This window comes from Drosophila bipectinata, chromosome 3R (genome assembly GCF_030179905.1).
Source record: "Drosophila bipectinata strain 14024-0381.07 chromosome 3R, DbipHiC1v2, whole genome shotgun sequence".
In the NCBI taxonomy this organism is placed as follows: domain Eukaryota; kingdom Metazoa; phylum Arthropoda; class Insecta; order Diptera; family Drosophilidae; genus Drosophila; species Drosophila bipectinata.
Window position 1 is genome coordinate 7,565,891 of NC_091739.1, and position 26,436 is coordinate 7,592,326.

At 40.5% G+C, this 26,436-nt stretch overlaps 5 protein-coding genes across 6 annotated transcripts; 2 read left to right on the top strand and 3 right to left on the bottom strand.

The window, feature by feature from the left end:
• The first annotated feature begins 132 nt into the window (after positions 1 to 132).
• COX7A (Cytochrome c oxidase subunit 7A) lies at positions 133 to 1,163 on the top strand. The gene is made up of 3 exons (XM_017246781.3): positions 133 to 283; positions 431 to 781; positions 1,009 to 1,163. Exons 1-2 carry the CDS (start codon positions 266 to 268, stop codon positions 680 to 682), a joined length of 270 nt encoding a protein of 89 aa, XP_017102270.1. The 5' UTR covers positions 133 to 265; the 3' UTR covers positions 683 to 781; positions 1,009 to 1,163.
• A 6,852-nt stretch (positions 1,164 to 8,015) lies between these two features.
• Poxm (Pox meso) lies at positions 8,016 to 26,435 on the top strand. Of its 2 annotated transcripts, none has more exons than XM_017246734.3 (2): positions 8,016 to 8,675; positions 24,750 to 26,435. In XM_017246734.3, the coding sequence occupies exons 1-2, from the start codon at positions 8,666 to 8,668 to the stop codon at positions 25,853 to 25,855; spliced, it is 1,116 nt and encodes a 371-aa protein (XP_017102223.2). In that variant the 5' UTR covers positions 8,016 to 8,665; the 3' UTR covers positions 25,856 to 26,435. The 2 variants fall into 2 exon arrangements, with proteins under 2 accessions (XP_017102223.2, XP_070137343.1); XM_070281242.1 differs by lacking the exon at positions 8,016 to 8,675 and adding an exon at positions 14,580 to 14,775.
• On the bottom strand, positions 16,491 to 17,421 carry LOC138926585 (RNA-binding protein 12). The gene is made up of 3 exons (XM_070281243.1): positions 17,267 to 17,421; positions 17,122 to 17,212; positions 16,491 to 17,067 (listed from the first exon to the last, which is right to left on the bottom strand). The coding sequence occupies exons 1-3, from the start codon at positions 17,354 to 17,356 to the stop codon at positions 16,637 to 16,639; spliced, it is 612 nt and encodes a 203-aa protein (XP_070137344.1). The 5' UTR covers positions 17,357 to 17,421; the 3' UTR covers positions 16,491 to 16,636.
• On the bottom strand, positions 18,584 to 19,887 carry Or85a (Odorant receptor 85a). The gene is made up of 3 exons (XM_043212227.1): positions 19,118 to 19,887; positions 18,708 to 19,062; positions 18,584 to 18,655 (listed from the first exon to the last, which is right to left on the bottom strand). The coding sequence occupies exons 1-3, from the start codon at positions 19,885 to 19,887 to the stop codon at positions 18,584 to 18,586; spliced, it is 1,197 nt and encodes a 398-aa protein (XP_043068162.1).
• On the bottom strand, positions 20,497 to 21,466 carry LOC138926670 (odorant receptor 85a-like). The gene is made up of 4 exons (XM_070281613.1): positions 21,277 to 21,466; positions 21,051 to 21,198; positions 20,629 to 20,983; positions 20,497 to 20,568 (listed from the first exon to the last, which is right to left on the bottom strand). Exons 1-4 carry the CDS (start codon positions 21,464 to 21,466, stop codon positions 20,497 to 20,499), a joined length of 765 nt encoding a protein of 254 aa, XP_070137714.1.
• Position 26,436: the final 1 nt, after the last annotated feature.

The following is a 26,436-nucleotide window of genomic DNA, read 5'->3' on the forward strand; positions in this document are numbered from 1 at the left end:
ACCTGATGAGAATTTTCAAAATAAAATTTGCGCCAAAATAAAATTTAATTTAAGATGTGCAATTATTATTATCTTATAATTAATTAATTTCAAAATGTTTTTATATTTGCGATAAATTATTACAAGGAGGAGAGCGATTCGAGGGCTGCATTTTTATAACGATCAGGCAACACTTTCTCCAAAGACGTCAAACAGCTGTCATAATTTTTCGCCCAGGAAAACTCTTCTCGCGTTTTGCTAAATTATAAAAATAAACCTAAGCAAAATGATGAACTTGTCGAGAGTAAGTTAAATTGAAAAATAAATAAATCTACGTTCTCATGGAACATTATGGAATAATCATTCCATGAGAGCGTCGAATAACTTACGCGCCTGCAATTACGTAAGGCGCTGGAGCTCCAAGAACTAACCGCACATTTTCTTTCTGCAGGCTGTTGTCCGTAGCTTCACCACCACCGCTGGCCGTCGCTCTGCCGCCGTGCCCAAGGACCAAATCGAGAAGGGCTACTTCGAGATCCGCAAGGTGCAGGAGCATTTCCAGAAGAAGGACGGCAAGCCTGTTTTCCTGAAGGGATCCGCCGTCGATCAGGTTCTGTACCGCATCACAGTGGCCCTCGCCCTGGTCGGCATCGGCGGCATGGGCAAGCTCTTCTACGAACTGAGCGTACCCAAGAAGGAATAAGATGTGTAGGAGTGATCCCTAAGCTAAGCCACAAAATCCGTGATCCAACCCACATTTGTTTTGCAGTGTAGTTGCCTTATATTTCGTTGTTTTGATTGTGTAAGTTTCGATGAGTTTCGATAAGCAAATATTAAGAACTTCACGCCCAATTTCGGTTCAAAACAAAGTTATACAAAGAAACTTTGAACTTAAATTACTGGTCAACATTGAAAACAATTTTCAAAGTTTCTTCGAGCCTGTAGTTTGCGGAAGAATTAATATTTGAAATGGAATCATTAATCAGTCTAAAACAATTTCAAATCGATTAATTACTTTAATATTTACAGAGCTTTGCCCTTGATTCCTGGCCAACATGGAACACCTGATCCCATACCCTGGCTTGATGTTTTATGTTAAAATAGCTAAGTTTTGATTTGTAAACTGAACATTCGCAAGAGCATTTAAGACGGGGAAATATAAGTATCTGGCTGTAAAATATAAAGACGTGTTGCTTTCGGTACATGGTCACTGGAAATGATCTATGCATTTGCCCAAAAGTGTTTCCTTTTAATTGCATTGACATTAAGCAAACAAACAGCGACGGAATGGAGTGGAGATGCGGCTAAAAATGTGGAAGCGGGTAGAAAGAAACGGCCTGCTTTATAAATCAAAGGGCGGCAACTCGGCGCGTTGCCATTGGCATGGAAATGCATTTTAAATCGAGCGAATCATGTTGCGCTTTAACACAAGTACAGGCCCATGCACGATGCATGTTTATTAATACACAGCTGGTGGAGCGGGGGACTGTAGCGAAATGAGCAATTCAAGGCGGTTTTCATTAGTTATTTCTCCATAAACACTTAAATAAAACTAAACCATTAAAAATTAAGAAAACATCCGCCACTTTATGAATTTTCTTTTGCAATTTCTATATTGCCACACATGGGCAGTGCGATACAAAACAAACAAATTCTTATGAAAATTGAGCCATGGCCATTTATTTTTGCAACGCTTTTAGTCAATACAACTCAGTATTTTTTTATTTAACTGGAAGGAAAGTTTAATAAGGAAATAATACCGGACATTTTAGTCCAAACTTTTTGTTTTAATAATAAAGAAACTATAGCTGCCTTACACTTTCAATACGGACTGTACCATTACACCCACCAGGAAAATCAACGGCAAAAACATGCGCTACAAAAACACAGTATTTCCTTTTCTGTTGATTTTGTGTTGGTTTGCCATTATACCGTTATGGCCCATTTGAATGGTGAGATGTGCGCGCGAAACGAAACGCATAAAATGGCTGCGAGCGGGTTTACCGTTAACACATTTCGAACGGCAGCACAGTTCTGCGTAGGTGGCTCCAAACGGAACTAGAATCTATCTGATCTATGGAAACATTGTAATCCTTTTTCCGCCGAAATTCCCTCATGTCTTTCTGTAGATGGGAGTCGCGCAACGGGACAGATCTTGTTTTTTAATTAAAGGCCGTATGGCCAAGTTTGGAATGGGGAATTGGCGGCGCACATGTCGCAAACTTATTATATTTCATAGACTGTGAAAAATTTAAATGAACACAAAATGCCACCGCTGGCAGAGCTCCATCTCATCCCGTCATTCGGCTGGGATCTTTCGGAGTAACTGCATCTGCAACCGGCGGCACAACCGTTCCACTCGACTGCCCACAGCCAAATTACAATAATAACTCAAGAACCATAGAAGATGCCAAGCTAAACGCTCCTCCTTCTCATCGCCTAGGGCCTCTGGCAATCCTTTGCCAAAAACAATATGGTATAAGTAAAAGTAAAAGTGAAAAAAATAAAGAAAAGCATCCAAAAAGAGGGGAATGGATGCGGATGCGTGTAGAATCGGGAATCGAAAAATGTGTTTCATTAAATGTTATTTATAGTCGGCAATTTTATGCATTTAAAGCGCGTCTATCAGCGCAGCATCTCCAAATCTGAGTATCTCAGATACGGAAACGGCAGCGACGCCATATTGGAAATCCAAAAGGGCGGCGGGCTTTGATATCAAGAGGGATGTGGTAGGGCGAGATGGGGAGAAGGGAAGCTGGGTCAAACCAATTACCACGCCAATCACAGAGATTCCCTCCAAGATTCCAAACTTTCACCTTTCGCCTGTTTTTGTTTGTTTTTTCTTCCAATTTTCTAAATATTTTATTCAAGGTATTTATGCGATTTAAGGGTATACTAGGAATAGGATTGAATAAGTTAGGTCAAGACATTCAACAAAATATCTTTAGTAATTTTAATAGTATCCAAATAAAATTAATTCAAGAAAAGTACTCATTTACTCTGAAATATTGATAAAGATATACACGTATTTAAACACTAGGTATTTATTATTCGTATTTTAAGCCTATGCGGCGTTACTTGTTAGATGCTCCTCACGTGAAATATGGCCACGTCCTGGTCCGGATCGGATCGGATCGGATCGGCTTGGGATCCCGGCTGCAGCCCGCAACAGCAGCCGCAGCCACAAATCAGAATGCCGTTGAAGCGTTCAAGTGCAACGAGCATGAAGCAAACTCGCTGCCGCTTTCGTCTCCGTCCCCAGCTTCATCGTCTCCTTCCAACTTTATATCTGTCGGCAAATCTGGGCAACTTTCAGATGAGTGTTTCGTCAGATTGTCGTTGAGACTGCCAAAAAAAAAAAGAAATACAAAAATATAAAAAAACACACGGTAAAGTCGGACCTTCGGGCGATTTTTTGGAGTAATGTTTGTCCAACGAAACCAGTTTGGCCTATTAACACTTCGATTACAACTCAACTTTTTCGGCACTCCGGAGGCACGGACTCGAACCCGTACACTTTGGGTGGTCCACCGTCGTACTATTAGTTAAATTTTGATTTATTTGAGCTTCAATTAGTCGTTGTACAAATCTGTTTATTTATTTGCCTTTAATTATTGTTAGAAACCACAAAGCCGTGCTACCGCTCTTTATAGTCGCCTCGCTCCTTGCCTTGCTCGAAGAAGGTTTTTAATTAGCACCCGCCGGATAATTCACAACAAAGCCATCCACCAAACAGTCGAGGATTTCTTCAGGCGTTAATGGAACCCCCCAAAATTCCCGATCGAAACGGTCAAACAGAGTTTTGTCTTTCCGAAAATAATGCTGTAACAGTGTGTATTTTGGCTTAAATTTGCGAATGTGGAATTTCCATAAAATCGAAATACCTGCACTTCATGGCGCGAAAAGAACAACATCTAGATAATCTTATTTTGATATAGTTTTGCATCCATGGCTGCATCCACACTAAGAGGGACTCGGGCTGGCGTAAACAAACAAAAACAGATTGCATGCCTTGCCGGAGAATCGGAGGAATGTCGTAATATACAGAATCCGAAATTTATAGGCCGTAACAAACCGGGCCCGTGAAAGATAGGCCGGAAAGCCGAGACCCCGGACAAACCAGAAACACATGTCCAGCCCAGAGGATTTTCGTGGGGAATGTGAGAATGTACATGTATTACTCACTGGCCAGTGGGCTGGGAACAACTTCATCTAGTTAGGAAATTGGGTGCGAACGAGTGCGGGATCAGGTGACATTTGGGTCGGTTGCGGTGTAGTGCCTCTCAAGTGAGCCGGGTATTCGCTTACACCAATAATTCATCCTCAACTGCAGTTGCGTCGATCCGTTTTATGTAGCGCCTGCGACAGGGACTGGGAAGGTCCAGGACTCAAGTGGGTCGCATAATCACGTGTCGGTAGTACCGATGTCGTCCGAGAGATCGATGCCCATTTTTAGGAGGATTGCTGCCGTAGACAATTTGACGCTTCCGCCCCTTCGATCACTTAAAAAAAATGCAGTAAAATTCATTGTAAAACATATACCATAATATGATTGAAATTAAAATAAGCTAAAAGGATAACGTTTATTTTAACAATGTTTGTAAAACCTATTCGAGACACCTTAGAACCTTTACTTTATGCAGTAATTTCTTCAAGTGCACAGTTCACACCCATCTGGCGTAATCTTATGTAAGTTGCCACCGCCTTTGCCCTAAATGTGTCAATTTTATAGCGCATTTGCCACTTTATGACATTCGATGCTACTTCTGGCACTTGGACTCCAGCTCCTTTACCCAAATCTTCCTTGTCTCCTGTACTTTCTCGCCTTGCTCCTCGTGATAGCTCCTTTGTTTGCTCAAGTGCCAGGCATATCCCGGTCTTTTTTGACTTTCTGTTATTGCACAACAAGTAAGAATCTGTGGAAAAATAATATAAAAAGCAGAGTAGAGCGGCAGCGGGAAACGCACTGTGTTCATTTGTTATGCCTGTCATTTGTCGCTTCTCGCCGGCAACTTCAAAGTCTGTCAGCCAATTTGTTAAACGCGGAGACAATTTTGTCATCGTCTTCCCCCGCTTCCACCCGGCGCTTTTTTAGCCCCCAGCTTTGGCCGCCGGGTAAGAATTCTTGGCTTTCGCATGTGGCCAATTATTTTGGAAGTTGATCCACTCCTCACATTAGAGGATTAAATCGAAACATGTGGTTTAGATAATAATGTATGTAAATATGTCTTTACAATTTAGGTCCTAATCACAAGAGTTTTTTTTACTAAAAATTAACCTTTTATAATCTACTTGTTGGATTTTAAATGCAGAAAATGGAATTTAATAGATTTGAATTAAACATTTTGAAAATATTTCAAAAATAGTTTTACTTTTTATATTATTCTCTTTCTCATTTTATAAAAATTTAATAACAGTTCCAAATGAATACCTCTGAAAATGCATTTTTAAACAAACTTCTTCAAAGTTTAAAGGATTTGTTGAAGAAAAAAACTTTTCATTTTTAAAATGCTTGAAATGGGTATAAACTTTATATTACAATCACCTAACAATATCCTTTTGGTGATACGATTCATTTTCATCGAAACAGTTAAGGGGTTATATACAGTTGTGATATATGAAAAAATCGATTTTTTTTTTATTGCATATTCTTTAAGTATATTCTAGTGGGAATACTCTCACAAAAATTCATAACGATCGGAACATTAAAACCGAAGCTGTAGCTATTTATAGCGCACTATCTGCATATAAAACTTAAACAAACTTGAAACTTTAAACGCGATTATCTCAGAATCTTTTTTTTGGGAAATTGCCTTTGCGGTGGACACGATTACTAAAAAACTACTAATCCGATCAACACCAAATTTTGAACACTTATTTATTATGATATTAGCTAGTCCGTGAACGAGGGATTTTCAATTTTTTTTGAAAACTCCTTTTTTAAAGCACAAAAAACGAAAATCTTATACGTTGAAAAAGTACATTTTTTGTTAAAAACGTCTCCATTTTTTTTTTATCAAAATTTTTAAAAATCCCTCGTTCACGGACTAGACAATACAATATACTAACTACACTTTTTTGAATTTTGGATTTCGGATGAACCGTTTTCGAGAAATCATGTCCACCGCAAGACACCATCGAAAAAAGACGATCCGAGAATCCGTCTATAACATTTTTGTTATGTAATATTTTTTTATGAAAAAATTTAATTAAGTACCCAGAAACATGTACTAAACAACGTCGGTAAAACATTTTTCATAAATATTTTCTATGGTGTCAAAAAAAAATCGATAAAAATCCATATTTTTGCGTGGTACAACTGTATATAACCCCTTAAACAGAGTTTTATCTTTACAAAAATAATGCTGTAACAGTGTGTTTTTTCACTTAAATTATGGGACTTTTAATATCCCATATTAATGCTATTAGAAAGGGTTTATTGAAAATTAGAAACATTCATCATGGCGATCGTCAAAGAAATACGATTTTTGAAACGAAAGCAAGAGAAAGAGCAATGGACTGAGAGTGAGAGGAGGCGAAGATGATTGGATTCGCAACAAAAGGTATGAGCAGGTAAGCGTAAGCCATCTCAAGGAGGTGTGTCCAACGTTCACGGTGTACATAGGTATGTGTGGGCATACACACCGGCACACAGTACGCACACACACAAAAGCACTTAGTCGGCACTGAAGAGAGCGAGTAAAATGCTAATTCGCAAGAGCTCTTTTGCCCATTTTAATGATGGAATGACAACGAAAATTGGCAGCTATCATTAAATGACGATATTTAGAATTAGTGACAATCAGATGAAGACAGCATTTCTTATAATTAACTCTAACCAAGCAAGACGCAACGCCTCAGCGAGATCGTCGGGCATCACGCATACGCCGCATTGGCTCGGATGGAAGAGCCAGGATTCTGCGGGGTTACCGTCTGTGCCGCGTTATTAGCGATATGACTTTCTTAATGAACCAAAAATAGATGCACACGATCGCAGAATTCCCACAGCCCCGCCCCCATTTTTCCCCGCCTTCCCAGCAGTCCTACGGCCTACGGCCACATGTGTGTGACACTAAAAAGTCATGACATCTCGCAGCTCGCTCACCCTGCGTAACGCTACGGATACGCTTACTTGCTTCAGATTGGCCATTCAAGCATTCAGAAATTAACTCCGCCCGGTTGCGTGTGTTCATTCACTCGGCCAGTCTCAGGCCCAGAGCGGGCCTACATGTATGTGAGTCGTATGTGGCTGAGAGAGAATCGATTCCACTAACTGCGAGTACTCGTGCGCAGCCAAGGCACACAGATACACCCGCACACACGCTTACACATACGCCGGAAATTACAGGGGCGGTAATGAAATAATGAAAGGAATTTTTATCCTATATTCGATTGGAAAAGTACTACTTTTATAAAGGAAAAAATATTATAATCTATTAATCTGGTATATGGAATTTTTAAATTTAAAAATTGATTTTATTTTGCTTAAAAAATAAATATAAATACAAATTTAAATAAGCTTAGATAAGCAAGGTTCTTATTAATCATAAAAATCACTAAAAATTGGTAATTGCTTATTTCAAAACTAAAATTTTGAAATGGAAACATAAATATTTAATATCATTAATACATATGTAAATACTTAATAAAAGCCCCTGGGCCTGTGCCCCTCGATTTGTTGCCTACGCTCCTGGGCATCTGAAGACATTCTTCATTTTTATTATTTGCCCTCGGCCCACTAGCTCACCAATACAAACGCCCCAGCATCGCCATTAAAACTACAAAACACCAGCCGATCGACCGCCCTTCCTCATCTGTGTGTGTATGAGTGTGGGCGAAAGCAGGTCATGGGACAGAGAGGAACCGAGTGAGATGAGCGAGAGCGAACGAGATCTCGTGATGCTGCGTCGACTCAGTGCCATCTCATGTGGATGTGGCCTGAGGCTGTGTGAGTGGATGCTGGTGTGGTTGTGAATGTGGATAATGGGTGAACTCTCTGGCGATCTTCGGAGCAGATCGGCGGAGCAAGGCAGCGTTAGTCGCAGCAGAAACGGGTGACGAGCAGCAACAATCGTTTGGAGAGCGCGCCAGGGACTTCCGATTCGACCCAATACTACCGATCCGACCCGATTCGCCAGGGAAGAGATCCAGCGTAAGATCAAGAGAGACGCGCGCACGGATCAGTGGGTGCGGATTAATCGAATCGCGGGCCATCAATCGATCTCACGGGAGGTCTGACTGCCAGAAAGGAAAATTAAATAAGCGCAACAGCAAACCCATTCAAGTGCCATAAAGAATGTGTGTAGTTCCCGGTCTCCAAAAAGGTGTGATAAGTGCGTGATAATTTTCGGGGCAACTAGCCGAGCGACCGTTTTGGCCCGAAAATGTGCTAATCAGATCTCAGTTTTGGTTCACGGCATCGCAGCCCCGTCATAGTCCCGCACAACTGGCGCCAATTTGTATACAAATTTCATGCCTTAATTGAAACTCACATTATAGCCAAGTGCGAAAAGTTAACGACTAAGCAAAGCCCCGAACCATCCAGCATCACTACCACCTCATCAACGCGACCTGCAAAAACGTTAAGCCATCCGGAGAAAGTTCCAAAGGAAAGCTATACCAGAAAGCCAGCCGAGTTGTGACAATTGCAATTGTGGAGTTCTTTAATCAACTGACATCGGCCGAAATGGACCCAGGTAGGTTATAATTCCCAAGGTCTATATTTCGCAAGGGCCCAAGACCTTCTCAGAAACTGAACTTTGATTTATGGGTAGTACGGGTAGCCGTCGGTATTCCTCATTTGGCCCAAACTGAAAGCACTTGTTTTAAAAAATTAGGATCCAAAATATGGGAAATTATTTCAATATCAATAAAGTTTGTATTTTTTTTTGGGCTTAAATACAGTTTTTAGAAAGAGAATTGATGGATTTTAGTTTCTAGAATCTTAATCCGTTTTGTTTATCTTAATCTTTAATTTTTGAAAAAATATCTTAGTTATATATTTGAAATAGTACTTGCCATGTAAAAAATCGAACTCAAACCCCCCTTTAATATCTTAAATTCTTCTCATCTAATCCCAAAAATTGATAAAATATGGACACAATCAATGTGTCCATATAAAAATAACATTTTATTGTTCATATTCCTCAAGCCGAACTTCATCCACGAATTAATATTTTTTGTGTCTGTGTATTCAAATCCCCCGGTTCAAGTGTTTTGCTAACAAAGTGCTCTCACCTGATCCTCCAAACAAGTCCTGTTGGATCCCCAGCCCAGTGTGTGGCAATCGCCCAGCGAGGAAGTAAACACAATCAATCCGATGCTCCGTCTTCTTTTCTTGATTTTTTTTTTTGGCCTGGCCAAGAGGCATGTGTTTGCTTATGATTTTCGTTTCAAAAGGTTGCCGTCGCTTTGCGCATGATCGGCAGCCTCGCGGTAGCCACGGTAGTTGTTTGTTTTCGGAGATGCTTGCTTTATTCGACGATGTCGCCGTACATCCACATCCGTGTCCCAAAACCCGTGCCCCGAACTCGGCGACGAACTCCTCCTAATTTAACTAATGATCGTTGTAATGTTTGGGCCTTTGTCGTGCGGTCTTCACTTTTGGCTCCAAGTGTGCGTGTCTCTGTTTGCCTATGTGCTTTGGGCCAAAAACAAAAAAGACATAGGAGCCGTTGCCTTATGACCAAAAAAAGGGGCTGAGTGGTCAGATTTATTGACAAACATCTGCGCAATTGAATAATTTGGCATGCGTCGGATTGGCTTTTACAAATTTCAAATCGGTTGGATCATCTTTGGAAATAATTGGTCAACAAATTGAAAATAAATCCGATTGAGAAAACAAACTAATTTCTCTTTTTTTTGATGGAATCTCCTTTTAAATAGGGGTCCCAACTTTATAAAATACTTTCAACCTTCGAATTATTTCATCTATCCTCTCCAAAAAAGAAACTATATATGGGCTAGAAGAGCCCGAAGTTCTGTCCGTTAATGACTTGCTTTCGATGTTTTGGCATTCTGTTTATACGACTGTAGATTGTTTGCTCGGCCACAGACGTCGAAAAAAGATATAGACGGCGACGGAGTCTGGAGACGCAGGCCCAGACGCCGCTACCGACTCTGGACCAAAGATGCATAAATGCGTGACTAACGGCTACCGGTAGCCATCTACTTCGGTAGCTAAACATGAAAAGCCCACCACCACCGGACTTAGCAGGCTCGAACCCGAGTCCGTAAGTGCAAGATGTTAAAACCACAGAAAGGGGCACTAAAACAAAAGAGTCGGCCCGAGAGTCGGCCACAGACGTTGGTCACAAAATGCAGGCAAACACTTCAGATACGTCGCGTCAATGTGTACACGCCTTAATGGAAGAGTCTATATATATACGACTCTACATATGTATATGATCGTGTTCAGGAGTAAAAAAAGTGTATAGGGCGGGAGGTGATCATAAAAGCCCGACCTGCAGCTTCCGACCATTGATACCGGCGATTGCAGCTCGAGTTTGGCAAAACGCTTCACTGCACCGACTTGATTATGTGGCGTCGTTTTCCCTGAGTTCTTTAATTAAATCACATCCCTGTCAGCTGATGCGGAACTTTCATCCGGTAACAGATTTCGGATATATGGTTTCATTTGGAACTATGAAAGTCTTGAAAGCAGATCGTTCAACTAATCTATTTAGAAATATATAAAGTTTGTGGTAAATTCTCTACTGATTTCGTCCCAGTCCTTAGACATATCTCAGGGGATTCACTCTTCGACATTTGAGCATCAACTTAGCTCATTATCATAAATTTAATGAGTTTCTAATCGCTGTAGGGCACGTGTTTAGGCATCCTTGGCATCCGACTTAGAGGATAATGAATGTAAGCACATCAATAAACCGGAGGCTGACATCTGGTCGTAACCCCTAACCCGAACCCTAACCCCTTGATGGCCTGTGTCATGTCTCTGGGGGCTATGGCGACCCAAAACCGGAACTGCCACATAGGAATTTTGTCTCCATTTCTTAGATTCAGATTCATCTTCAGAGCTGCAATGAGGGGGTTGGTATTTTAGCTATTAACCAGCCAGATTATTAGCTACTTTTGAATATTTGGTTTTTAACTCTTGAGAAAGCATCTTGCTGTATCGCCTACTTGGCATCACCCGGGAGTTGCGAGTGGGTGATCTGAGGATGAGGAACACATGGTTAGATTTATATCCATTCCGTTGTCAGCGACGGGCGTTCCACATTGCTCGAGAGCCGGCGAACCCGAACTGCACTTGGAGTTGTCGGTTCTAGTACATTGCCAATGATTGGTCGGATGCGTTGGATCTCTGGGTTGGATTCGGAACTGTGGCCATGGGTTTACCATCCACAGCATTTCGGCTACGCGCTCGCATTGTGCGCATTCCTTGGACGCGTAATTGAAGTCAGAGCGGCATGTCGTCTTTGGTTCTCGGATCGGTTGCACCCCTTTTGAGTTCGAGTTCTGCGGGATCGGAGGCTCTAGGGCCGTCATATTTCCTAGACTACAGCTCGCTTCAGCCCCCCAACTCCCAAGGGGGCGGAAAAACGAGCGAGTGCGTCGCTATCTTGCGGTGGCTGCCGTGATTTATGGACTCATTAATTTCTGTTGACAGACAATGCTGTTGACGCCGCAGGAATCTATTTAGCTTTATGTTCTTCTGATTCCCACTTGCTAGAGCCAGGCGAGGGCGCCTATTTTATGGCCTTAATTTATAATTTCAGTCGCTTCTTTTTGCTGTGCAAGTGCAACTAAGGGATAGTTTAAAGAATTGCCTAGCTAGATCGCCACTTTGAATAAGATTTGTAAAATATATCGGAAAAGTTTACGCTTTAAGGGTCTCAGCTTGAAATCTTCTCATAATAAATCGATGTAAACAACAAGCAATCCCATCCCGCACTCTTTTCGATTGATAACACTTCGATGTGAACTTTGCAGATTAAGGAGGAAAATAGCATTGGCAGCAGTTCAAAGAGCCAGATAGCCAGACGGAGAGATGCATCCATCTTCTTTCTCCGCCTTCTGTCCGGCGAATCTGTGAAATTTACTGATAAATAAAAGCGATTGTGCGGCAAATTGTGCAACGCTCCGAATGCAAAATTGTCGACAAGTCGCATAGTTAGTATATGAAAGCGGAAAAAAATATAAAATCCTAAAGAGAACTATTTATAAGTCGATGCAAAAGACGAAGAACCCAACAATGTCGTCGACCAACTAAGCAAAAACACAATGTGATTTGTGAAAAGGGGGCGGGCCACGCGGCGTATACGCAACGCGTTGGCTGAGGCTCAGCTCAAGTCAACTGAGTTGTTAAATTAATTTTTTCTGCATCCGAATTCGAAAAGTACGAGGCGAAATTAAGAAAATAAACATATGAAAGCATCTCCCCCATTTCGCGACGGCGCTCTGTCAATCAACCTGCTGGTATAGTGTGTGTTGTATTATAAGTATTCCGAATGAAAAGACACTGCTTGCCAAGACCCAAAGATTTATGGGAGCTATACGCATTCAGAAGTGCATTCGCCCATATTGCATAGTTATGAGAAAGGAAATCAAAATTGCCATGCATTCTATACCCTTCAAAAGATGTAGTTAGTTCTTATAAAATCCCCTTTCTCAGTCCATCTCAGAGAGTGCGAATAAATCGAATATTTGGCGATTGACTATTCCAATTATAGTGATATTAGCATTAAGGTGGCATTTCCCTGGAATTCCGACAACTTTTTATCATTTGTTATTCATTATTGTGAAAAGTTCTATTAATATTTGGCAGTGTATCCAACTATCGTATAAGTGTCTGAGTTTCTTTAAAAGGATTCTGAAGGCGTTTCTCCCGGCTGATCAAATCAAACACCAAACCACGACCAGAACGACCAAAATATATTGCCCTCAATATCAAAAACATCATTTCATGCCAAATTTATATTCAATTTGGACCCAACCGACTAAAAATACATATCCAAAGGGGCAGCCATTTTGATACGAGTGTTTCGTTATTTATTTTATTCGGTTGCAGTTAATGTTGTGAATATGCAGACAATTACTCAGGGGTTTCTGCGATTAATAGAATTTAGTGGACCATTTTCAAAGTACGCTTCGCTTAGTGTGAAAACGTGTTAATTGACGCTTTCCCGCTTATTAATTAAAATGAAATTTTAATGGTTTGTTTTTATTTTCTGTATTTTCCGAGAGCAGCATCGGCGTGATAAGTATTATTGTCACCGCAGCTCACCTCTGAAATTCTGACACTTTGCAAATCTCATCAAATGCCATAAATCAGACAATGTATTTTTATGATCGCGTAAAAAACAAAATTTCTTATCAATTTCAAATGTTTGAATTTGTTAAATTCAATTAGGCGGAAAATAGGTTCGTTACCCCTCGACCTTTGCCTTCGAAAATGTTCTCGACATTCAAGTTTCTAAGATTATCGGCCTGCCAATCGCATTTCCTATTGGAATAAAGTATTTTTTAATTGCAATATTAGTTGCAACTTATCAACCAGACAGACAAATAGGAAATATTCTTGATTATGAGATTCCATACATACTTTATTTTAAACTGATAGGGGAGTCTATTTCTGTAGTAAAATCATAATAATATTTTTATGGGCTTCGGAGTTATATCAATAAATATATAAACAAAAATATTCAAAAAAATATATTTCTTTAAGTGCTTTTAAGTTTCCGTTTTTTCTTCACCGCTCCATTCATTTTGTTTAGCGAAATATTATTTTTAATTAGTTCTAGTTAGTTAACGTTCGTTAATTGCTCCTGTAATTGGATTTACGCGCATCAGTGCTTTTCGTGAATACTTAAATGATATTTTAATAATTTATAAAAAACTTAAGAAGCAATATGCATGACTTTAATTGCCGTCGGCAGGGCTTTGTGAAAAGGGCAAAGTGTTGAAAAATTTCCGGGAACCGGCGCAGAAAGGAACAAATCTTGCACTCAAAAGAGTGTACTCTTGTGCCTATATACGCACATTAATGTCGACATTTCTCTGCGGATTGCGTTTGTAATTTGTTGATCGTTCCGGAGATCTCGGATGGAACAGTAGTCGCCATTGTATTCGACAATTTCCCAGAATTTATGAATTATAATTTCGCCGTATAGACAATTTTAATTGAGCTTTTTATGGGATGCTGCAAGAGGGGGGACTATCGAGGCTCCGAAAACGCAAAACCCAAAGCCAATCCCGAACCAGATATCTTCATATCGAGTCATGCGTGACCGAGTAAGTCAAAGTGTACAATTTCAAAGCAAACACGGCGGACACATTTTCATTTGTAAGCCATTTGTACCGAAAAACACATAGCTACCGAATCCGTTCTTAGTTTTCAGTTTCCAGTTTCCGTCGGGGATCCGAAAGGACAACGGATCGAGATACGAAAATCCGTGGGCAAATATTTACCGACTCTGCCCTAACAAACGGGCTGGAGACAGGCATGCCAGCCATATTCTCATTTCGTTTCAGCCTTTTCGTTTCCGAGTTTATGATTTTTTAAGCTGTTTGCCCTTCCTCTTCACGAATCCATAGCTGTTTCTGTTTGCATTTCATTAACAGAAGCTGTTCAGATCGGATCGCTCCCAGTTTGTTTGCCTTGATTAAGTCGCTGACTAGCGGAAAGTCGGCAAGTCGCCAAGTCAGCCAGGAAGGATCCTCATTAGGCCTAAAGTAGCTCACTCAAGTAGTAGCAGCAGCAAATCGCATTTTGTGCAGCAACCTAAAATTAAATAAACAAAATCCCGCCTCTTAGCGCTCGAAGGTTTCCCGAAGGTAAACAAAAAACAAACAGAAAACTCAGAAACCCAGACAGTGACTTGGTCAGCTCTTGCACCTGAGATGAAGCTCCTCTGATCGTGACCGACACCCAGTATCTCGGCATCCAACGACGGTGGCATGTTTGCACCTTTAATAAGACCAACAATCAGTGCCGACGCGTCGCCCAAGTAGCCACTTTGAATCTGAGGGTCGGCGAAATGTTGCACTTGTGAGGCCAAAAAAAAAAATGGTTTAGAGGTTCAACACATTCATAAAATTGATTTCGACACTGGTAAAAATAAATAGTTTCTTTAAAGAATCTCCGTTCCACAAAGAAAAACTGTCAGATATTATTAATAAATATGTTACTAAGGATCAGTTAAATTCAAGACCCTTATTAAATGCAATTGCTGATAAAATCCATTTTTGACACTGGGCAGGCAAGTTGCAAGTTATTCGCCATCTGGTTTTGACTCATCTCATCGGAGATCGCTCCAAAGGGGATTCGACGAGCTGCTCTAATAGGCAATACGTGACTAATTTGCATGTGGCGGAGAGTATTTTATTCTGGCCGGATGTCGATTTGCCATAAATCTTCGCTCGAAAACTTACTCACAACTTAAAAGATGACTTTTTGAATAAGTACCTACCTACATATAAATACATATGTAGGTCTTATCAAAAAGAACATTTTAAACGATAGAGAGATTCAATTAATATTCCAATTTTTCGGTTAGGAAAGTTACGGTTCTTATCAGTAGCATAACTCACATTCCATAACTGAACCCCAAACTCAACTATGCCTGTCATTAATCTTTGGTAATTGCCCGAAATTGATGTCATGCGTATTTGAAAAGCCATTTAAGCGACTCAGCTATCTGCAATAGATCCAAATCCAGTGAGGAAAATACAAAGAAGAGCCCCTTCATGGCGACAACTAGAAAATATTTGTTGAGACAAATTTATGGTCGTTTAGCGCAAAAGTCAAGCACTCGGTGATAATGTTTTCTCGAAGAGACCAACAAATTGCAGCCACCAGAGAGCATGCTTTGAATATTTTCCAAAAAAGATTCAACAAAAAATGGTATTCAAGAAGAACTAAATAGTACGGACTGACTAAAGTATACTCAGTACTTTGAAAACTATCAGCCAAAAACATAAATACCTTTATTATACTAGTTAGTTCATTTTAATTAGTAAAATAATTGATTTAAAAATGTCTCTACATATTTAATTATTTCAATTAAAAAAATATATTTTTTTTATTACCGTCAAGCAAAATACCCTAAAAATATATCTTCCCTATAGATAGCGCATTTGTCGTTTGTGTGATCTTTGACTTTACTTTTTCCTTCCTGGCTGGCGCTGGATATTCTGAATCCCCATAAAAGTAGAACCTCTCCCCTGGCAACTCAATTCGTAAATAATTAACGATCCCGGGATTACAAATGTCAAACAGAATGTCAAGCTGGGAATGACACCCTCCTCCCTGTCGGAGGAGAACGAATGGGGCTCCTTTTACCGATGAAAATGTTCAAAGATCGAGCACAAAAAACCACCGACCTAGTCCCCAACCACCAGGCCACCAAGCACCACCAGACTCACTGTGTGTGGGTCTGCCGCGAGTGCCAGCCGATTTGTTGTGACTTCTGTCAAGACAATTGCGTTACAAAATGTATCCACAGAGGGTGGAAATGAAGAGGTAGTACTTCAAAAAGTGAGAAAAAGAGTTTAGATTTAAAGTAAATAGTTTTTATAAACAAAACTACACCTAATTTCAGCCATTTAAATAATATTCGTATACCAAATCCCTTTTAAAATGTTTAAATGGAGACTATTTGTTTATCTCCATAACTGGAAATAATCCTTAGGGCGCTTAAGAAGCTGGCATTGCAGGTGCAGCACCACCTGGAGCAGTAGCTCCTGGTGCAGCAGCTCCTGGTGCAGCAGCTCCTGGTGCAGCAGCTCCTGGTACAGCGGCTCCTGGTACAGCGGCTCCTGGTGCAGCAGCTCCTGGCGCAGCAGCTCCTGGTGCAGCAGCTCCCGGTGGAGCAGCTACTGGTGATGCAGCACCTGGTGCAGCAGCTCCTGGCGGATCAGCACCTGGTGCAGCAGCTGCTGGTGGAGCAGCACCTGGTGCAGCAGCTCCTGGCGGAGAAGCCCCTGGTACGGGAGCTGTAGCTCCTGGTGCGACGGCTCCTCCTGAAGAAGCACCATCTCCTCCTGCTGTTGCTGATGGACCATTTCCTCCAGCCTGCGTTGAATTCGAGGCAGGACTAACTACCACTGTGCAATTGCTACAAAGAACTATAAACGGATCATTGTGGTTAGCCTGAAATTGTAATATTTTTTTCTACCTACGGTACTTATCATCGTTATAATCTTCGCTATCATCTACGTACTCCTCAATGGCATCCGTTATGAGCGAAATCCAGTCTGGCGACTCTCGTTTCTAAAATGGATATTTTTGGCGAAAACATAAATCACTGAAATTTCTTTTCATTACCACTTTGATGACAGTCCTGGCCTCGATGCCCAGAAAGCTGAGCAAAAGACAGCAACTGAGTGTCAAAATAAGATCCCTTCTGGCTGACATTCCGACTCTGACTGAGTGGGCGGCTGGGAAACCGGCTTATATAGAACCCAAAACAAAATATTGAGCAATGTTTAGTGCCATTTAATGTTGGCTGCAATGAGGTAATAATCGGTGCCCAAATCGGATGGGGTAGCTTGGGCTAAACCGAACTGTAGATCCGGGTATTACTTACAAAAACCCGATATCTGTCATATTATAGAAACTAATTATATCCCTATTCTATAAACTGAATCATTATTATTTCTAGCAATTATGCATAATTATTACCTTATAAACCATATATCTTAGTCGAAACCTAATAATTTGGCAAACAAAAACTGCTCTCTAAACCTTCGATCACCTCTAATGCCGGGAGATACCCATACCGATAGCGACTATTTGAAGCAGTTTTCCTTATTTATGCAGCTGCACGTTTTTCTCGCCACAATATTGGCCCCTTTGTCTGGGCTGGGGGCCCCCAAAACGACCCCGAGTGCAAGTGCTGGCAATGATCGGACTGCAATTGACAAGTGCGCAAATCCATAACCATAAACTACATGAAATTTGAAACTGTCTGTCGATGGATCATTACCCGGAGACTGGGGGATTGCTGGGAGCTGATTCGGTGCCGGTGGCTAGAATGGTGGGGCAACAAGTGGGATCGTAATCCGATATCGGCAAGAGGGAAAAACGATCGTGTAAGTCGCAAAATGCCCTTTTGTTGGCCATTTCTTGAATGGAAAACAATCGAGGTCGATAGTTGGCTATTGCTCCTACTTCTTTGTCCGGGATTCCTTCCTGATTTCTTGACTTTTCTGGCTCTGGCACAAGTAACCCGGGAGCTCTATTGTGATTTTTATGGCGCTGAACATTCGTGTACGTGTTCCACTCGGAGTTGCTGTTGTTGTGCAACACGATTCAAAATTAGAAGTCAGCCCCAGATGTGCAATATTTCCTCCAAATGGCCATAGTGTTAATGTTAATGCACCGGACGGCCGGATAGCCAGACCCAAAGAACGCGAGGTCCAGCTCCAGTGGCAGGTGCTACAAAATGACTTTCCATATAAAAAGGCGCTTTGTTCAACACTAAAAAGTCACCACCTTTGGATGATCTTTATTTGAACTACAACTGTTAAATCATCTATGTATTGTGTGAAAGAAGGTGATTCCTAAGTTTATTTAAGTGATTGTGCTTCATTTAAATTTCTAAAAAATTAGAAAATTTAATGTCCTTTTCAAGCGCCCTCTTTACTTCTTAAATTTGTCCATCAAGTTCATTTCTTGAACAATTGTAAACACTGAAAAGGCAAACTTTACCATCTATGGGAGACATTAATTAAGAATCTAAATTATTTTGAAATATATCAAGTACCTTTATATTGGTGTCCAAGCCAATTTGAACCACTCCGCAGGCTGTAAACGAAACCGGAGCTTGGGTTTGGTGCATAAATAGCACTAACGTCTTTCTGAATCGAGGTTCTGCTCCGATCCATTTAGAATGCAACAGGATGACGGCCAAGTCATTGCAGTCGTCAAGCAGGCTCTCGCAGGTGTAACAAAAGGGAAACGTCTGGGAAAGTATTGCCATTGAGTAATATACTGTAACGAGGCGATCCACGATATCGAAGAACATAATCGAAACTGTGGACAAGCCCAGAAGAAGTCCGGTGCAGACCAACTGAACAAAGACGGTGTTTGAGATTACGGGCCTTATGAGGTCTGCATACCTAGAAGATTTTTGGTTAATTTTAATTCAAAATTAAAACATTTAGAGTTACTAACTCAATGATTAACCTGTGGGCTTTGACACACTTCACCAGTTCGTCATAGTTTTCATCTTCGCTTTTGTCGGGATCGGACCGCAAGTTTTCAATTCGTCGCTTGAGCAAGTCGATATGGGTGCGCAAAACCACCACATAGACTATGGTATAAACGTCCGTAACTATGTTAGTTAATATTATGCCATTCGTGGCAATGGATTCTATTACATTCCCCACGAAAAATTCGAAGAGGCTTTCACTCGGGTTTATGTAGGGATTGTACAAATGATATGGAGTAGATCTATTGGCCATGGCTCCAAGGACAGCGCTTGATAGATATCCATAGTAAATCATTTGGTAAATTATGGTTACCTTTCTGCAATCTTTAATACACTTTTGAATGGCGCCTTTATCCTCCTCTCCCGAATTTAGATCGTCCATGCGGTCCATTACCTCATGGACCTTGAAAAACCTTTTTCTCATGAAGTAAATAATTATCGCCTTGGTAATGGCAGACAAAGAGTTAACCGGAGCTTGTAAATAGGTGAACAAATCGGTGATTGAAAACTTATGCATGTCCTTGACTCCCGTCATAACGAGACCGAATGGCAAATAAATGTAGCCCATACCGATAACCGACACAGTACTCATGTAATAAAACCACCAGTAAGGTGAATCTCGGGATGGTAGGTCCCATCCGATGCAGCGTTTTGAATAATTAAAGTAATTCAGCGAATCACAGGTCCTCAATAAGCCACCCTGGGCCGATTTCTTAGAGACTTTGAGTATCATATCCGATGTGGTTGTTTAATACTTGACGTTTGGCAGAGACAGATTATGGCTATTGGCTTATATACCAGATTTTATTCAAATTATTAAAAATTTATGCGAGATTAGCCAGTATGACACATGGTTTATTCCCAGCGTACTAGGCACTACACAAAAACTATAATACCTTCTTATTGGTCAAAAATACTGCCGCCTTACATTGGTATAGGAAGCGAAATCAAAAGTTCTAAGAAATTTCATCAAAATTGGTTTACCTCTTGACTTAGAAAAATACTCAAACCGGTTCGGATCAAAATATGAGTCACAAAAAAATATTCATTATAACACTAATAGCAATTTTAATATATAAATATATGGAAGATATGGAATTGTCAATGAAAGGTAACTTAATGTGAGATATTTAAAAATAAACTCAATTGAATATACATAAGATATAAGTTTGTTTATTTATTCGAAGTCATACTAACATCTAGACAAAAACAGAATACAATTCAAAGGTATAGAAAGTTAAATCATCTAATTTGTATTGTGTTAATAATCTATGCTGTGGTTATGTGAATAACTGAAACTGAAAAATTGTTTTAAATTCCATTTTTCCTTTAAGTGTCTCCTCTATTGTTTAAATTTTTCCATTAGGTCCATTCCTTGAACAACTGTAAAAACCGAAAAGGCAAACTTGACCATCTGTAGGATAGAAGAATTATGAATCTATGAAAATTATATGTATTGTACAGCATTAAGTGCCTTTATATTGGTGTCCAAGCCAATTTGAACCACTCCGCAGGCTGTAAACGAAACTGGAGCTTGGGTTTGGTGCATAAATAGCACTAACGTCTTTCTGAATCGCGGTTCTGCTCCGATCCATTTGGAATGCAAGATGACGACGGACAAGTCATTGCAGTCGCCAAGCAGACTCTCGCAGGTGTAGCAAAAGGGAAACGTCTGGGAAAGTATTGCCATAGAGTAATATACTGTAACGAGGCGGTCCACGATGTCGAAGAACATAATCGAAACTGTGGACAAGCCCAGAAGAAGTCCGGTGCAGACCAACTGAACAAAGACGGTGTTTGAGATTACGGGCCTTATAAGGTCTGCATACCTAGAAGATTTTTGGTTAATTTTAGTTCAAAATTAAAACATATAGAGTTACTAACTCAATGATTAACCTGTGGGCTTTGACACACTTCACCAGTTCGTCATAGTTTTCATCTTCGCTTTTGTCGGGATCAGATCGCAAGTTTTCAATTCGTCGCTTGAGCAAGTCGATATGGGTGCGCAAAACCACCACATAGACTATGGGATAAACGTCCGTAACTATGTTGGTTAATAATATGCCATTAGTGGCAATGATTTCTATCAAATTCCCCAAAAGAAAGTCTTTGAGGTTCTCACTCGGGCTTATGTAGGGATTGTACATATGATAAGGAGTCGTTCCATTGACCATGGCCCCAAGGAAGGCGCTTGTTAAATACCCATAGTAAATCATTTGGTAAATGATGGTTATCTTTCTGCAATCTTTGATACACTTTTGAATAGCGCCTTTATCCTCATCTCCCGAATTTAGATCGTCCATGCGGTCCATTACCTCATGGACCTTGAAAAACCTTTTTCTCATGAAGTAAATAATTATCGCCTTGATAATGGCAGACAAAGAGTTAACCGGAGCTTGTAAATAGGTGAACAAATCCGTGATTGTAAACTTATGCATGTCCTTGACTCCCGTCATAAATAGACCGAATGGCATATAAATGTACGCCATCCCAATTACTGACACAGTACTCATGTAATAAAACCACCAGTAAGGTGAATCTCGCGATGGTAGGTCCCATCCGATGCAGCGTTTCGAATAATTGAAGTAATTCAGCGAATCACAGGTTCTCAACAGGGCACCTTGGGCCGATTTCTGAGAGACTTTGAGTATCATATCCGATGTGGTTGCTTAACACTTAACGTTTGGCTGGGATATATTTTGATGATGTGGTTATATAGTCTGTAGGTAATATAATTACTACAGCTTGATTTTCGCATTATTAAAAATTTATGAGAGATTAACAAGGTGCCATGTTGCCTAGTTCCCAACAATAATGGAAATCACCAAAAGCCTTTTTGGCCAATAAATATTGAAAACAAAACAAAAAACCTTTGGATACTTCTTTTAACAGCCTTTTGTAGTATTCACAAATGTGTGCCAAAGGAAAATAAAATGTTGCATACTTCTAGGTTTCGTTTTCCTTGCAAAGAGAAAACGCAAACAAGCGCAATTTATGAATAAAATATATTTATAAGATGCTGAGATTTGTGAGAGAGAGAGATGACTTAGTTTTAATTTCAAAATAAAAGTTAATATAGTGGCTTGACCAAAAATATTTTACAAATGCATATAGTCTAACCTATGTATAATGGTAAAATCGCACAAAAGATCAATACACTTAGAACATTTTTATTTGAACTACAATATTTAATAAGTATCTTAAATGTTAAGTATGTTAAAGGTCGGCTCCGATCCATTACGGAACAGGTCGATGCGATGGATAAATTATGGCAATCGTTATGCAGTTCCTCGCAGATATAGGAAAAGGGAAATTATATCATCTCACTCAATAATCAATAATAATTATAATAACGGACGATTGCTGTAAATGTGATTGGGTCTTGAAGGTTACGAACCACCAGCACTGTGGTCTGTCGTTCTGATTCGATCGAAAAAGTATTGAAAGGAAAAGTAAGATAGTTTTGGCAATTGTTTATTATTTCCTTACATTCATAGCCACAGGGGAAAGATTTCGAACGAATTAAACCAGTAGAATATGGATAAATTAGCCGATCAATAATTTTATTAAAGAGTCATCTCTGCATACCTAAAAATAAGTTTTTCTGTCAATAAAAATGCTTAAGGGGTTATATACAGTTGTGATATATGAAAAAATCGATTTTTTTTTATTGCATATTCTTTAAGTATGTTCTATTGGGAATACTCTCACAAAAATTTAAAACGATCGGAGCATTAGAACCGAAGCTGTAGCTATTTATAGCGCACTATCTGCATATAAAACTTGAACAAACTTAAAACTTTAAACGCCATTATCTCAGAATCTTATTTTGGGAAATTACCTTTGCGGTGGACACGATTACTAAAAAACTACTAATCCGATCAACACCAAATTTTGACCACTTATTTATTATGATATTAGCTAGTCCGTGAACAAGGGATTTTCAATTTTTTTGAAAACTCCTTTTTTAAAGCACAAAAAACAAAAATCTTATACGTTGAAAAAGTACATTTTTTGTTAAAAACGTCGCCATTTTTTTTTTAATCAAAATTTTTAAAAATCCCTCGTTCACGGACTAGACAATACAATATACTAACTAAACTTTTTTGAATTTTGGATTTCGGATGAACCGTTTTCGAGAAATCATGTCCACCGCAAGACACCATCGAAAAAAGACGATCCGGGAATTCGGCTATAACATTTTTGTTATGTAATATTTTTTTATCAAAAAATTTAATTTAGTACCCAGAAACATGTACTAAACAACGTCGTTAAACCATTTTTCATAAATATTTTCTATGGTGTCAAAAAAAATCGATAAAAATCCATATTTTTGCGCGGTACAACTGTATATAACCCTTTAAAATAGTTTAAATACATAATTATTAACTTATGTGACTCGATACACTCCACCAAATCGGCATATTTCTTCTTCATATATTTCGGCATTCTTCTTTTTCTGGATAGTAGACGAACCATTCAACTAAATTTTAGGATTACAAATTGTTGTAGTCAACGAAAATACACAAGTCTATAAGGCTCTCTCTTATAAATACCACGTTAATCGTTTGAAGTTTGTTTGACAAATAAAATGACATTGTTGGCGTTTCTCTATTATAAAGTCAATTTGGGTAAACCGAAACATATAGTTTGCTTTAAAGAGTTAATAACAATGCTGAAAAATTGGTAATGAAATAATTGTATCCTACAAAATTGCAAGCTTCGTTTAGGGGCAGGAACGCCAATCCACTTTTGTAATGAATAATAAATTGGGAGACGGGGGAAATCGAAAATGTCTTTCGTTTGGATGTTTTAATTGAAATACTGGCAAGCTTTCTGTAAGCGGTTTTAAGTGAATGAAAACCTTCAATTAGCTATATAGTATATATGGTTATAATAATTTACAACAATTGGGGTTTGGTATAGGGCTACAAATGTAAGCACTTACACCCTTTTATACCATAAGTAGAACAGGATGCACCTATCCTTATGTGCGGATCTGTGACCAAAGGGGAAATCTTCGCATCATCTCTTAAAGTGCATTTCCGCACGTTCCGGGCATTCAAATTGTATTTTCCCAGTTACAATCTGCGGTAAGATGTTTTGAGCACCCGCATCCGCAGTTCTGAGAAGCAAATGGTACAGATTTTCAGGCGAACAAACGGACGTACCCCCGGTCCATTGGTCTGGGGCCTCCACTTGCCGATCCTCCACTTCTCCACCTTGCCCCATTTCCTTGTGACCAGCCCCCGGCCCACGGCTACCAACTCATTTGCCACCGAAACTAATTAGACGCAAATGTGCTTTTGTTCGGTTCGCGTTCTCAGGGACCGCTCTTTGTTCATATCCTCTACTAGGAATCGAGAATGGGTTCCGAATGATACTGTTTGCCACATATGGCATCAATACTTGCGAAGTAACTTCAGCAATTTACTCATATATTTTTTTAAACAAAAAATGCATCCATAAAACAATATTATTTATGAAAACTTTAATTTTTAAGAGCATTACAATGTCGGTATGTCCATGCCAACAATTTTTCTTTTCTTCTAATATTGAACTTTGGCTAATGTTTTTCCCCATTTATCGTTCCAGAGTCGCAGTGTCCGCAGTACGGCGAAGTGAATCAGCTGGGCGGCGTCTTCGTCAACGGGAGACCGCTTCCAAATGCGACCCGCATGCGGATCGTGGAGCTGGCACGCCTGGGCATCCGTCCCTGTGACATATCCCGTCAGCTGAGGGTGAGCCACGGATGTGTTTCGAAGATACTGGCCAGATACCACGAGACTGGCTCCATTTTGCCGGGAGCGATCGGAGGATCCAAGCCGAGAGTAACCACGCCGAAAGTGGTCAACTACATCCGAGAGTTGAAGCAGCGAGACCCGGGAATCTTTGCCTGGGAAATCCGCGACAGACTGCTCAGCGAGGGAATTTGCGACAAAACGAATGTGCCCAGTGTCAGTTCCATTTCGCGCATCCTGCGGAACAAGCTTGGCAGCTTGGGCCACCAACACACTCCCGGATCCGTAATGGGAAGCGGCAGCAGCGGAAGTGGCGGAGGCGGTGGTGGTGGTAGCAATCCCACCGGCAATGGTGTCCAAAGCAACGGTGCCAACAACGGCGTTAGCCTTGGCGGCCCAGGTGGCGGAGCGCACCACCCTCACCACCACCACCATCACCAGACGGCCGCAGCAGCGGCGGCGAGTGCCCACCACGCCCACGCTCATGCCCATGCCCATGCCCATTTATACAACTCCATTTACCAGCCGTATAGTGCGGCGGCGGCCTACAGCATGAAAGCTGTGTCCTGTGGTAGCCCCTCTCCTCCACAGGCGACTGGCGCCCAGACCAGCGGACCGCATCCCCATCAACTGCGTAGTGTGGCTGCCGCTGCTGCCGCCGCTCACTGGCCATCGTCGCACTCGGTGAGTGACATCCTGGCCCACCATCAGGCTGTAGCCCTTCGGGCCAGTTGCCAAGTCGGCGTAGGAGTTGGCGGAATGGGCGGCATGGGAAGCACGGTGTCTCCTCTGCCGATGACCCCGTCGCCGGTAGCCGGAACGGCGGGCGGGCAACCTCTACTTGATTGCGAGGGTGGTGCTGGACAGCAGTCGCCGTACAACTACTACATGTACTTTCAGAATGGAGGAATGCACCACCACCATGGCGGAATGATGGCCGCCGGTGCCACGGGATTATGAGGATGGGAAGGCGATGGAATGGGAACCATCAGTGGATAGTCATCGGGTTGGTTGTGGGTTAAGCTTCTACAGATTTCTGGGTTGTTGAATTTAGGTTATACTTTAATCATAATAAGTAAAATAAAGATGGTTTATATCAAATGCACTGACCGAGTTTATCACACAAATTCCAAAGGTTTCCCGAGCTGAGCAAATACTATTTATAATCCCATTTAAAAATATGCCCTTCATCAATTACTAATTTGACTTTTTTACTCAGAAAGCTTTCATTATCCTCATCCTATTAAATCATCGATCCCATTAAAAATATTTTTTTTTTAATTTAAAGATTTTTCAATTTGAGTATAAAAATAAATTAAATAGTGAATTCCTAAGAAAAAATATTTATATTTTTTTTATGAGTGCAGTTAACGTTTTAAGTGTTTGTACTAAAACTTTTAAGGGCATTAATGGAATGATTGGGAATTACTAAAACTTCCTAAAGGTCTTTGTGAGATTGGAATGTGCTATTAGGTATTGGCCATCAGATTGGAGTAATGGAATGCCAGGCCTTAGACCTGGTCCTCCAAATTTCTATACGA